Source organism: Rosa rugosa, chromosome 4, assembly GCF_958449725.1.
Source record: "Rosa rugosa chromosome 4, drRosRugo1.1, whole genome shotgun sequence".
In the NCBI taxonomy this organism is placed as follows: Eukaryota; Viridiplantae; Streptophyta; class Magnoliopsida; order Rosales; family Rosaceae; genus Rosa; species Rosa rugosa.
The window spans coordinates 44,956,386-44,970,523 of NC_084823.1; the positions used below are offsets into that span (position 1 = coordinate 44,956,386).

At 38.2% G+C, this 14,138-nt stretch overlaps 2 protein-coding genes across 2 annotated transcripts; one reads left to right on the plus strand and one right to left on the minus strand.

Moving 5' to 3' along the window:
* The first annotated feature begins 1,203 nt into the window (after positions 1-1,203).
* On the plus strand, positions 1,204-2,268 carry LOC133744889 (mitogen-activated protein kinase kinase 9-like). The gene has a single exon (XM_062172918.1). It carries the CDS (start codon positions 1,204-1,206, stop codon positions 2,266-2,268), a length of 1,065 nt encoding a protein of 354 aa, XP_062028902.1.
* Positions 2,269-2,482: 214 nt separating this feature from the next.
* On the minus strand, positions 2,483-11,815 carry LOC133743141 (kinesin-like protein KIN-14J). The gene is made up of 22 exons (XM_062170958.1): positions 11,443-11,815; positions 10,319-10,542; positions 10,062-10,219; positions 9,794-9,892; positions 9,178-9,409; positions 8,430-8,524; positions 8,216-8,299; positions 8,000-8,077; positions 7,811-7,903; positions 7,678-7,707; positions 6,168-6,509; positions 6,001-6,082; positions 5,792-5,887; positions 5,532-5,711; positions 5,334-5,440; positions 5,071-5,250; positions 4,743-4,906; positions 4,403-4,656; positions 4,125-4,288; positions 3,174-3,787; positions 2,940-3,040; positions 2,483-2,766 (listed from the first exon to the last, which is right to left on the minus strand). Exons 2-22 carry the CDS (start codon positions 10,491-10,493, stop codon positions 2,702-2,704), a joined length of 3,393 nt encoding a protein of 1,130 aa, XP_062026942.1. The 5' UTR covers positions 10,494-10,542; positions 11,443-11,815; the 3' UTR covers positions 2,483-2,701.
* Between the last annotated feature and the right edge of the window lie 2,323 nt (positions 11,816-14,138).

The following is a 14,138-nucleotide window of genomic DNA, read 5'->3' on the forward strand; positions in this document are numbered from 1 at the left end:
AATTTGTTAGTAGGATGAGTGAGAATGATTGGGCTGAAATTTGGGCATTGGGTCCTCCATCCTAAGAAAATCTACTGTAATAAGAATAGAAGTCTTGATTTTTACCCGTTGCCAATTATTTTTGGTTAAAGAACTATAATTTGGAAAATCCCAGCCGCCTCATTGGTATATATATGACTATGTGAGGTGCCACTACTAGCAAAACAACAATTACCCATAGATTTTAATCTGTGTGCAATGAGACTTTCTCACACGGATTTCAGTATGTGATGACTTTTACCCATGGTACACGCACGGCATAGATTGAGTTACCGTGCGGTTTGGAAAGGGGATAATACTCATCTCACACGGATTATTTTGTTCGTGTGAATATTGGCGTGGGCCCCACATCTTTCCATAAATATAAGTTACCGTAATGGAATGCAGTCCATGTGAACAACTTTATTTCACACATATTTCTGTGCCAAATACGTAAACTCCGTGTGAAATACTCACACATTTGCAACTGATATCCGTGTGTCTTTACCTCGGTAACCACTAACTGTCATGTCAATTCTCATTCGATTGTCTACAATGAATTCTGTCTCTAGTCACTACACACGGAATTCTGTAGCTAATTCGTCCCTCTATAATTTACATAACATAAAAAATTAACGATTTCTAAATAAACTAATTTATAATACTTACAGAAATCTGTGTGAATTGATATTCACACAGATATCTGTGTAAAAATACTGACTGAATGGGTATGTTACTAATTCGCCACAGAAATTGCTTGAAACCTCACCCTGATTAAAAAAAATAAATAAATAAAGAACAACTAAGTTTATATCTGTGGGGACGCAATGTATCCCTTAAATTGCAGTAAGGGCAAAATACGTTGCCCAAAAGAAAAAAGCCTTCTATACATAAAATGATAAAAAAGAATGATAAAAAAGAGAGCCTATATATTATTTTAGTGGGAGCAGCAGCCCACACTAAAATACCAGTGGAAAAATGCCCCCAAAAAAAAAAAAAAAGGGAAAGAAAAGGGAAAGTTTCCTAAATTTAAAAGGAGCTGAGAGTGTTCCCTTATCAAAACTGGAATACCTTGACGTAGTCACCAAGCGAACGTAGTCCGTCATATCCTAGGAAAACGAAAGTTTCCCAATCATATATAGGAGTAGCATCACTCCAGTATCCCACTCACAACTTCAGATCAACATGGCTCTTCTCCAACAACGTCGCAAGATCCCCTCCTTGTCTTTAGCCTCCACCGCCGTCCACCACCGCCCAATTCTCTCCCTACAAACCATCCCTCGCCCCGCCGTCACCACCACCATCACCTCCTCCTCTTCCACAGCACCCATCTCCGCCTCAGACCTAGAGCGACTCCAAGTCTTGGGCCACGGGAGCGGCGGCACCGTCTACAAGGTCCTTCACAAGCCCACTTCCACCCCTTACGCTCTCAAACAACTCCACTCGCCGGCTGCTGACTCCTCCTCCGATAACAACCCACTTCAGAGTGAACTCGACATCCTCCGCCGCACAACCGGCTCTCCCTACGTCGTCCACTGCCACGCCATCTTCGAGAAGCCCTCCGGAGACGTGTCGGTTCTCATGGAGTACATGGACTTGGGTTCTCTTGAAACCTTGCTCAAGTCCCAAGGTCCCTTCTCCGAAGAAAAGCTTGCCCCCATCGCACGCCAAGTCCTCGAAGGCCTCGACTACCTTCACAAGACTCACAAGATTGTTCATCGCGACATCAAGCCCGGGAATCTTTTAATGAACAACAAGAAGGAGGTCAAGATCGCCGACTTTGGTTGCAGTAGTGACGAGTCTTGCAGTTCCTCTGTGGGGACTTGTGCTTATATGAGCCCGGAGCGGTTTGATCCGGAGAGATACGGTGGAAGTCACAATGGCTATGCCAGTGATATATGGAGCTTTGGGGTGACTATAATGGAACTCTACGTGGGTTACTTCCCCTTGCTCCCCAAGGGTCAGAGACCGGACTGGGCATCCCTTATGTGCGCTATCTGTTTCGGAGAGGTGCCGTGCTTGCCGGAGGGTGCGTCGGAAGACTTTCGGAGCTTTCTTGAGTGCTGCATGCACAAGGAGGCCTCCAAGAGGTGGACAGTGGCTCAACTTTTGACCCACCCGTTCGTCTGCAAGGCTCCATCCGAGGAATGCAAGCCAAACTTGTTCGACAAGAAAAGAAAACGTGATGATGATGGCGTTGAGCGAAGTGAGAGATCTCAAAAATCAATCAAGGTTGAAGTAGTATGTTAGTTAAAAGTTCATGTGTTATTAACCAAGGTTGAAGATAATTTGAATCTTTGTAAATATTTATCTTCTTCTCAATTGTATATATCAAGGACATGATGGTGCGAACATTAGCATCATTTGTATTTCATATTTCATCTCTCTTTTGAGCAATTTTTATCTCCGTGCAATCCAAATTTGTTAAACAAAAAGGGAAAATGCAATGATGAGCGAACAGAGAGATCTAAAAACTAAAAGTTGTACTATGACAATTAATAGTACATATATTACAAGGTGATTTTGATGTTTGAAGTTTCCACTTGTCATTTCAATATAAAGACAACTGGAAACTACTAACGGCCTAGAAGGAAGCAGCATAATTATGAATACACAGTACAATACAGTGAGTTTCTAACAACAATGCCAATTATGTAACAAACTCTATCGCTTTCCAAATTGTTCATTGCCATCGTTTGCCAGACTTCACCGACGAGGTGCTGCTTCCAGCAGTAGCTTTCCTAGGACCTGACATGAATTATACAAAGAAAATACCAGAAACATGAGTAGAAAGTGGGCGGCATTTACATAACTAAAAGAATAAGATTCAGTAAATTAGAGCGGCAGCGGTAGAAGGTAGATCAATCACTGCAACTCTAAGGCTGAATACTAGAGAGAAGAGGATTCAAATCGATACATACTCGGCAAAACCTTTGACGAGCTTCTAACCAATGATGAACGAGTGGCTTTTGTATCGACCAACTTAGGTGTTGGCTTTGGAAGTTTAGATATTGGTGCAAACCTTTAAAACAAATTCATTAAAAAGAAAAAACATAAAAACAAAGCATTAGATTCATAGGATCTAAGGGAGTTTAATTACGAGAAAAGTCATATAAAATTCCATTAATAGCATATAATGAAAATGAGAGACCCACCTTACAGTCGGATGGGATGGTGTCTTCTCGCCTAGAGCATTCTGAGCTTGAGTTTTCTTGGCTTCTGGAGTTTCAGTAGTTGTGCGTTCCGTTGGTTTTGTAACTTCAGGAAAAAGAGTAAACTCCACAGCAGAACTGGACATTGAACCATCGGTTTCTGTTCCCATTGAAAGAACACCATCAGATATGTCGCTCAATCTCTCCCCAGCATCTTCATCGCCAAAGCCCAAGAGCTCAAAGTCTTCATTAAAATTTTGACTTGCATCGCCTTCATTAAAATTTTGACTTGCATCACCTTCATTAATATTTTGACTTGCATCGCCTCCAAGTTTTGACCTCTGCTTATGATGTCTAAAGTCATCCATTGACAGCTGAGAACTAACTTCAGAATGCTTATCATATGCCGCCTCCGACAAACTATCCCTGTATGGAGCCACTTTATCAACTAGGCTTGAGGTTTTTCTCTGTCGAGGACTCCCAATCGAGTATCTTCTTGGAGAGGAAGATGCAGATCTTAGTGGGCTCATGCCACGGTACACCCCATTACTATTGGCCTTCAGCAATCGATCAATCTCCTCATCTTTCTTGGCAATCGTCTCTTTGAACGATGCCACCTGCAAGAGTTAAACAGATAAAAAAAAAATCCAAATTCTGGAACGCAAACAGAAATTATTAATGGGGTGGGATATGTAAGCTTTTGGGCTAAACAATATATAGAGCTATCGACTACTTGATGAAATTGCTATACTGAAAAGTGGTAGGAAACATGGGTGGTATTATTCTTATTTATTTATTTATTTATTTTTTCCAGAAATAGTACCTGGGCTCCAGCCCAGAGTACTTTGGTCATGCAAGAGTGCCATCTACTTTTAAGAAATGCTACATCATCAGAATTTAATTCAAAAGGCAGGACTGAATTATATAGTAGAGTTTAAAAAGATATATCAGTACCTGGTCCATAAGCTCTCTTACATATCTTCCTTCCTTGTTGCTTTTTGCAGCACCTAATTCGACACCAGAAACCCTCTCTGCAAACTTCAGTGTACTCAAAGTTTCAGAGAATGATTGAGTATCAGGATTAAGCTGTACAAACATGAGCGTCTTTGCTTGGCCCCCTGCAGGTATAGACGAGCAATAACAGACCATTCATCTATTGAAGATACAGAGAGTTACGGAATCGAACTTGGACTGGATCTGGTTAGCAAGTATGTAAATAACTGGACAACTACCTAAAGAACTCTGGAGCACTTGAGTTAATTTGCTATTTCTATATGGCACATGTGCATTCTTTTGCGCAAGAGCAAAGATTACATCTCCAAGGGCTGACAATGATTTGTTTATATGTTGTGCCTCCCTAAGCCTATCTCCGGTAGCTTCAGAGCGATCCACTCGTTCGCTGCCAGCAAGATCCACTAGGTGTAGGCTACCGCGGATAGCAGTGTCAGTCTTCAAGTCCACGCCACGAACATGAACAGTCAGAACACTGCACCAAAGATTGATTATGAAACATAGCTTGGAAGACAACAAACATAGAAAGTTGATGAGCAGAGGTTTTACAGAAAACACAACCTGTGAGATCTGCTACTTCTTTCGTTTAGGGCGGTAGCACCGACTGCCCTATTTGCCAAGCCAATATTCATCAACTCTAGGACATCAGCAGTTGAGTTAACAAGATGCATGCTTGCATCAGGGACAGCTAACCCATTTGGTTGGGTAGAATTCCAGATCCCAAGTGTGTGCAAGTTAAGGAAAAGAATACTTTGATACCAAATAGAAAGCAAGGATCAATATCATCATTAAGGAAGCATAGAGATGAACAAAGTTCAAACAACGAAACTTGACACTCAACCACTAAAATGGCCTTAAGATGAAATAGAAATCAATGAACTAAAGGATATCTTTTTCGAGAACTATCACTTGAGAGTAAATCACGAACTTGTTCATTGTATATCTCAACCATTTGAACACCAACTTCATATTCTATGGAGCTTTTCCTGCTCTGAGATATTTGGAAAAGGTCATTTAGGGCTCGATAGTTGACACCCCATTCCTCTGTTGATGTTACACTGGGCCCACTCTGGAAGTAACAAAAGAAATATGGTAAGACACAAGTAACATTATGTGCATGGCTGATTTGATAAAAGTACAGGAATTTCATACCATTGTATAGGTCTTTCCTGAACCAGTTTGACCATAAGCAAATATACAAACACTGTATCCATCAAGGACAGAACGAATCAATGGTTGGGTGTCTAGAAATACCTCCTCTGTTTACATATATCAAGATAAAATAATTCATTAGACAACATAAATCAGCAAAACATCATAATTCATTAGACACTATTAGGTAATAGATACCTTGTGTAGCAGCAGGACCAAATACTTTATTAAATTTAAATAGCTTGCGGCTGTCTTTTCTTTGTTTAGAGGGATTTGCAATCACCAAATCACCATTTTCACCAACATACTCTATGGTGGTCTGCTTCTGGCTTTGCCCAGGAAGGAATGGCCTTATTCGACAGTATACTCTGATATTACCTTGAAGACAAGAAAGTATCATAATCAGTTAAGGTGCATTAGAATCAGTATGGTAATAGCATGTATATTTGACTATGTACCTTTCAAATCCTGAACCTCATTGTACAGCTTTCGATTCTCAGCAAGAACTACATGGTACTTTTCGGCCGCATCTGCTAATCCTCTAAGCTTCGATCCTATTGGAGTTACAGAAGCATAGATAGTGAAAAGATGCCCAGCCCCCCAAAGAACAAAAAAAAATGTGAAGTTGTAAATACCAAAAGCTATTAAGTATTAACATCAATCTTACCCATGCAATTAAATTCTTCAAAGTAACTTTGTTTTGCACTCATGATTTCACATCGTGTAGATTCCAAAGCAGCACTTAGTTCCTATAGAGCATCAATATATCATGCTATAAAATCAACACCAACAGACTAAGAGATTAAGACAAAGATAAAGACAATTAAGGCACACCTTCAAAGCTCCAACTTGATAATTTACAAAACTTTGGTAAGATCCTTCTTTCTGTTTCCATTTCCCTGATACAGATTCTAAAGATGTCTCTAGTTCTTTCTCATTCTTCTTTGAACCTGTTAGTAAGGACTCAAGTTCTTTCAACTTCCTTTCCAATTCAAGTTTAGCTTCTTTTGCATTTGCTTCTAACTGCAGGCAGTGGCTTTCATGTGTACTTTTAGTCGTTTGCAGTTCTTGTTTTAATGTCGAAATCTCCAAACCCATCTGCTCCTTCTCTTCCTTTAATCTCAGTACATCCTGCTCCTCGATTTTCTGCTTCTCCTCTATATTGAACTGCTCAACCTGAAAGTAACAATAATTGTATTTAAGCAATAATTTACAAGCACAAGTGGAGTTTTAACAAATTCTACATTTGAAAGCATATATATTAAAAACAATCCAAGCTTTCATTTATAATAATTAAAAAACAATCACGTCCTCCATTTTATTGAAACAGACAGACCATGCCATATAAACGGATCTAGTTTCATCTTACAATGATCTAAACACAAATAACGCTTCATCAACAGTTCTGCCCAAATGATACAAGCACCCGAACCCGCACCCGCACAGTTTAGGTTTATTTATTCAGTGCATGGAGATAATAGTATATAGAAAAATAATGCACGCTATCCCCAAAGGATATGGTAATGGCCTGTCAACTAAGGAAGCAGGCGATGTTGGGGCACATGATAGTCATATTAGACAGGTTACTACACTAAGTAATAGACTCATACAGTAGGGTTGCTTTGAGGAATCAAGTTTTAGGAATGCTATATGTATTGCTTGAAATATGATTTTAGGAATCAGTACATGATAGTCATATTAGCCAGGTTACTACACTAAATAATAGACTCATACAGCGGGTTTGCTTTGAGGAATCATGTTTTAGGAATGCTATACCTATTGCTTGAAATATGATTATAGGAATCAGTAGAATCTCGCAAGTTTCATTCAATAATGTTTGGAAAATACCAGAAATGAGAGTATTATCATTACTGTCAACTTCACATGGAAGCATAGAAATAAGGGCATCGTCGTTGTATGGGTATATGATTAACCAATGAATCAAAAACAGATAATCAACAAAAATAAATAAATAAAAATAGATGACAGATTTATAAAATAGGGTTTGAACCTTCATGTTTTTTAACTACACATGGAAAGCAAAATGAACACTTTGTACTTGCTGAACATGGATATATTACAACCATATTCCTTAACAATGATTCCACAAAACAAACACATGCATGGTTCACATGCAGCTATATCATGTTAACTACCAAAGTAAAAGACAATAACTTTGTGGAATGAATACGACATTAACTTAAAATTAGATATTCTGAGTAAAAGAGAATGCATGCATGAAGACCATGTAGTGCAGGAATCAAAGTCATCAAAATCAAGAATCAGACATAAAATGCCTTTTGATTTGTAAATTCAAGATAGGATTAAGAGATTAAAACTTCACCTTCATTTGCTTAAGCTGGTTCAGAACAACCTATAGGAAGATGGGGAAAAAAAAAGGATCAATTAGATTAATATAAATCATTTGATTTTAACTTTATGAGGATAGGAATTGTCAAACATATTGCTGGGTTCACCTGAATTTCTTCGCTGGTCCCTGATGCAAGAGTTTCAAGCACTTTCATCTTCATTTGATACTTCTCCTCACGGCCCTTGTACATATTGTTTTGCTACAAGCATCCAACAGTAGAAGCACTTCAATACTAATGAGTAGAATATAAGCAAACAATATTCTCATAGGAAAAGAAACAGGCTAACAGATTTACAATTCTTAAGTTCACTGCTTGATTCGCAAATCGTTGTTCAATCACTTGCATGACTTTTCTCAGAAGATACGCCAGATGCTGAGCAAATTTGTTAAAAAAGAAAGTTAAAACTACGAAATAAATTGTACAGCAGAGAACAAAGAATTAAACTATAAGTGCACATGATTCATGAATGCTTTAACACAACAGCATCCATGTATCCTCTTACTCCCATACTTGAGGTACATCCCCGTTATTTCTCTCAGCACTGTCATCCAGAATCCTATTCCCAACAGTGAAAAGTGCCCGAGTAGATGCATTCTGCAGCAAAGAGTTGCTTGATCAGACAAAAATTTGACTAACATAAAGCAAGAACTTTTCCAATAAGGCACCTCTAAGAAGCTCATAACAAGAAACGGAAAACAGGGGAAAAAAAAAGTCAATGGCTTACATCTAAACTGGTTGATTTGATCGATTCCAAAATCTTGACATCACAGAGATCCACATTAGTCCCCTGCTTCAGTTGTTCTAGAAGAGCTGGTGGAACTAAAGACAGGGTGGGGAAAGAAAACAAAAGGTAATGTATTAACATATCAACAATTTGTATGCGAGAACAGCATGAACAAATACAATTGCTCAAACAAAATCAGGTCCCCTATTTACTGGATTCCGTTCTCAGCTCTTATGCCCAGAATAATGTATTTCTCCATTTAGTTTGATGAGGCATGCGGAATGAAAAGAAATGTTCCAACTCATCAACATTTTACTCTCTATGTCAGACAAGCCTTACAAATTTTATTAAACTCAAAGTATTGACAACAATATCCCAGAGAAATACAGTCAAACCACTAGCTAGTCAATAATCTTAGAACCCTACCACAGTAACTCCTGAATTCCTCCAATTGGGGACTGAGCAGTATTGCACAGGTTATAATGTCTTACGTGCAGTATATTATATGAGCACAGACCTAGCATCATGGCAATACTGCTAAACCCCTTACCATATAATTATCCTACATACGCTCTTCTTGATCAGGTTTTCTAGCAAAGCTGAGAAAAATTGCCTAAATCTCTAATAAGAATACTCCTAAGACCAAATAAGGTAAATAATTGATCTTGAATGAACATAAGATTGAATATGTAAATATGACTTATAAAATTTGTCAATATAGTGTTTATACAAGTCTATGATCTCCTACCTGTCACTTCAGAAGTTGAGTCATCTGAATTTCCTTGTGTCCCTTCTCTATTTTGAGTACCCTGTTGTCCGTATCTCTTGAATGATTGATTACGATCAATTTTCCTTAAATATTCTATCTCCAACAACTCCCCTCCTGTCTTTGTTTCATTTTTAGTGTTCCCTTCCCAAAAACCAAAATCAAATGAAGTTTTGAGTGCACTGAGGCACCGCATAACTGGCACCAGAGATCCCTGCAAATGATCTCAAACCATCAATTGATTGACAGATGCTGATACTACACACTGGTACTGGTCAATCCAGCCAGCACAATTCTGCATAAAACCAGTACTTAACAGTAGACTTGGTCAGAAAGATCAGCACAATATGGTTTATAATGAACAGAACATGATCAGTTGATAGATAAACTTTCTATTCAAACCCACAACCCTGCATGCAACTAATCTAAAGCCAAGTTGGCCACCAGATGCTTTGCTGCAATTTTAGAAGATGTCGCGAAAGGGAAGAGGATGCTTATTTTTAATGTACCAGGTTACACGAGCTTCATGAATTTAGACAGAAATAACCAATGACAGGATGCACGAGATAAATTTAAAAATAAAATTTAGATAAAATACCTGTTCTAGGTCCAAAAGCTCAAACGGAGGGAATCCTAACTCCTCCACAGCCACCAGAAACCTTTTGACATTTGCAAAACCAGGGTCTGAACTCCCTCCCTAAAGCAGGACAAAAGCCGTTCATATGAGGAAGATAGCATATAAGACCATATACCAAAACTAATACAGATCAACTTAAAGAAATGAAATATTTTGACAATCATAAAGCAGTAAAACATTATACAACAGCATGTTTACAAGCCAAAGAAAGAAAAAACAGTAATCCTACCATTTCAACTGAACCAGGACACAGCTTATTTAAAATTCTGCATAAAACAGTGCCATCAATTAAGCAGGCTCTAATTTCCTCCTCAGAAGCATCCGTCGGCAATCTTAAATAAGGAACGATATAATTTAACCATTCCACCAGAGCTAATATCTCGTTACCTAAGCAAAATAAAGTTCAAAGGTAAATCATGGAGAAGCAGGATCTCAAAATGGAACCAGTAGCAAGCACATACTCCAGAGAGAGGGAAAGAGTATTACCATCAATTGTGTTGCCGGAGCTTTCCACTAGTTTAGCATCTTTACTAGAAGTCCCATTTGAGATTTTGCATCTCCCATTTCCATCTTTCTGTGATTCTGACCCCCCATTTTCATCTTTTTGCAGCTCTGACCCCCCGTTTCCATTTCTTTGTGACTCTGACTGGATGCTCATCATAAAATCTGTAGGAATGCCTTGTTCCTTGTTATCAATCGCAGACGCAGTGCTACAAGGACAAAACAAATATACATTAGTCAATGAATCTACATAATGAGTAAGGAACAAAACCTCAAGAGTGAAGACAAACACAATAAGGAAGTTTGTTATTGAGAGAGAACATGCAGGCTTGCGCATGTGTGCCGCAGGCCTATTATATAAGCATCAAAAGCACCATGCCACACTTGAAAAGCCATTAGTTCATAACTTCATGCCATTATACGCATTAGAGCATTGGCATTCAGACTAAGTAATCACAGCGTTTAATCCGTATCAAAATCAAGCTTATACCAAATACAGCCATTTATTAATTGCTGCCATAATCAACCAGTACAGTAAGTATTCCATTACTCATTCATTCTCGTCCTCGGCAACATTACCTATATACCATTTATGAACACATTTCAGCTACATCCTACTGCAATTGGCTTCACCTAAGCCTCCGAATGTACTCTTTTTAGCTTCCGTAAATTAAATAAAACACGAAAAAAGAAAATATCCTTTTCTTCAGATACACTTCATCTAAGAAGAAAGAAGAAACTCACACTACTTCTGCTCCTTCTCCGTCTCTTCCAAACTCAAAAAACTACTAATAATTATTTACTCTCTTTTTTCCTACCTTACCTGACCTCCTTTCTACCTTATCCAAGCCTCAATCTTCACAAACCTAAATCATCAACCTTCCGAAAAATCGAAAAAAAACCCTAACCACGACAAAACTGACATAAAAACCAGCTCAAATCCTCTCAAGTTTTCCGATTCAACACAATTTCAAGCTGCATTGCCAATTCCTCAGCGGAATTCACAATCGCGGAGACGGAGAAAGGCAAATCAGCAACCAGATCGGGAAACATAAACCCTAGCTTTCCAGCAACACACACAACCAAAATGCAGGGAAGAATTTACTGACCTGGTTTTGAAAGAACACAACCAATCAGAGAAAGAGCTTCGGGGTGGCCGGAGGAATCGAAATTCCTCCGAAATGTTGGAAATGCCGGAATTATGAGGACCCGATCCGTTATAACGGAATTTCACAACGAAGATATTACTCGCTGGAGTTCGGTTCTGTTTGTCCGGAAATCTGTGAGGGTTTCGAAAATAGGGGGAGTGAAAGGAAAGATGTGATGTTTTTAGTTGGGAATTGGGGGAGTGAATATTGATTTTTTTGGGTTTATTTTGGTTTGGGAAATAGGGGCTTGGAGTTTTGGGTATTTGCGGATTGGTCCCTCCTCTGGTTTCGGAGTGTAGTTCCCGCCTTGTTATTTTTGTCTTTGTTGTTAGCTTCCGCCTTCCGGATTTTGATTTTGAATTCTATAATTCCAAATTTAGGCCTCTCCGGCCAACCAATACAGTGTGGGATTGGTTTTTAAATTGGGAAAAGTGTGTGACCCTGACGGGTTAACGGGTACGGCCAGCGCGTGGCTGTGACGTCAGTTGTTCAGCGTAATGACGGCAATGATTTATTCCTTTCTTAGAAAGTAATTCTTGACTCATGGTCATTAACTCATTATAATAGTCCTGTGAAGAAGACAGTAGGGTGGAATTCTTTTTTCTTTTTTCTTTTTTGTCAAAACTTGAGTGAAATTGAAACGGTTTCAAGCTTTTATCATTTTATTGTTATGAGTTTTTTTTTTATTCTTTTTTAGTTTTAAGGCACTTTGTTTTTCTTTGATTTGTGATCTTGTTATTTTGCCCAGATTGTTGGTTTATAGTTGATAATAAATTTTTTTATTTATTGGAAGTAGGATTGTAGTCTTGTTAATTTTCCTAGGCGGCCAACTTCACAGCTCACATTGTCTTGTTTTGTCACAAATATTGATATAGTGAGTGCAGTACTTCAATGGACAAGTTCAAACTTTTGATATAGTCATTGTCCTTGAAAAGGAAAAAACAAATAAGAAAAAAAAAAATTTCAGTCACTCAACAAAAGTTAGATCTTTGATCAAAAACAAAAAACAAAAGTGGAAGCATGCTAGGCTGCAAGTGGGGCGGACGCTGCAAGACTTCTCCTGGTAATAGGAGGTTTTTGGTTCAAACCCCAACTTGTGAAAAACATCCCTTAGGGAGAGACCATACCTAAGTTGCTTCCGGCTCCGGAGTGGTAGCTCACTCAACCACTATTTTTTTTTTTTTTTTTGATAAAAACAAAAGTTAGATCGGGCCCTATGTTCAAATTTTTTATTGTAATTGTATGCATTGGCTCATTAAGGCCATCTCCAACCCACAAGGTTAAAAATAGCCCTGAAATCCCTAATTTATTTACTATTCATCGATGTGACATCAACCGTCTCCAACTCGTCAATGCTAAATTATAGCCCTAAAATATATTTTAAAAATTTGAATATGTTATAAATATATATATATATATATATATATATATATATAGTCCTTCTTGGCTAAGGATGTCCTTACCTTAGCTTAGGAACAGATTTCAAGTTTTTGACCACTTTTCGATCACATATTCACATCTTAACCGTTCAGTTTTTAGGTTCTAATGTATAGATCATCTCTGCAAAATTTCAGTCAAATTGATGATCGTTAAGGCATTCAAAACTGCAATTTACAATAATGAACACAAACGGTTCTGGTTCGACAGATTATGTTCGTTCATTAGTTTAATCGAGTTCAATACCTTAACGATCATCAATTTGGCTGAAAATTTGCATAAGTGATCTATTCATTAAGACCTAAAAACTGAACGGTTAAGATGTGAATATGTAGTCGAAAAGTGGTCAAAAACTGAAAATCCGTTCCTAAGGCTAAGGTAAGGATATCCTTACCTGAGAATGATTGTGTGTGTGTGTGTGTAGGGAGAAAATGAAAGATTGAGAATAGGGAGATACATATGAGGAAGTAGAAAAAAGATGTGAAAAATAAGGTTGAGGTGATATGTATTTATAATGTAAAAAAAAAAAAAACGGCTAGATGACGTCAGCACAACTAGCCATTGTTGACTTCATCTAGCCATTTATAGCCATCAGATTATAAGATGCCATTAATATGGACCATTAATTTAAAATTTTGAATATACGCTCACACATGCAATGCACATGCATGCAAATTTTATCACATGACGTGAACCTCCCCACTTTCTGATCCAATCAGTTGGGTCTCCCCATTAAATAAAATATTATTTTTTTAAAGGGCTATACGGGTACATTTAGCCCTTTAACTTGCACTTTAGCCCTTAAAAATAGTCTTTTAATCCTTAACTATTTGGGTTGGACATGAAAATTGTCAAATTTTAACTATTTGATCGGATTGATCCTTTAACCCTTTAGGTTGGAGATGACCTAAGAGGATATATCATGATGTATAATTTTTGATACATTGAAGGGCCAAAGGCCCACATAGACTAGCCCAAAAGTATAATTTTGTTTGGATAGAGCCCAAATGTATAATTTTGCTACGAATATGTTTTTTTTATTTCATTTTTATTTTTCGTTTCGGCTTTGAATCCTTTGACACTAGGGGTCATCATTTGGCCCTTCGGCCCTAAACCCGCCCGGCTAGTAGGGCCGAAGCCCGACCCGGGCCTTGCATTAGGGCGGGCCGGCCTGACCCTTTCTCAAATAGGGTAGGGTAAGGGCCATGCAAATGAAACCC

Bases quoted from the DNA above. Each gene is read 5' to 3' on its own strand.
- LOC133744889 (XM_062172918.1), top strand. From the start codon at position 1,204: ATGGCTCTTCTCCAACAACGTCGCAAGATCCCCTCCTTGTCTTTAGCC.
- LOC133743141 (XM_062170958.1), bottom strand. From the start codon at position 10,493: ATGATGAGCATCCAGTCAGAGTCACAAAGAAATGGAAACGGGGGGTCA. The intron at 9,410-9,793 runs GTATTTTATCTA...GATCATTTGCAG, and splicing joins AGCTTTTGGACCTAGAACAG to GGATCTCTGGTGCCAGTTAT. The intron at 6,083-6,167 runs GTGTGCCTTAAT...GATGCTCTATAG, and splicing joins ATCAAGTTGGAGCTTTGAAG to GAACTAAGTGCTGCTTTGGA.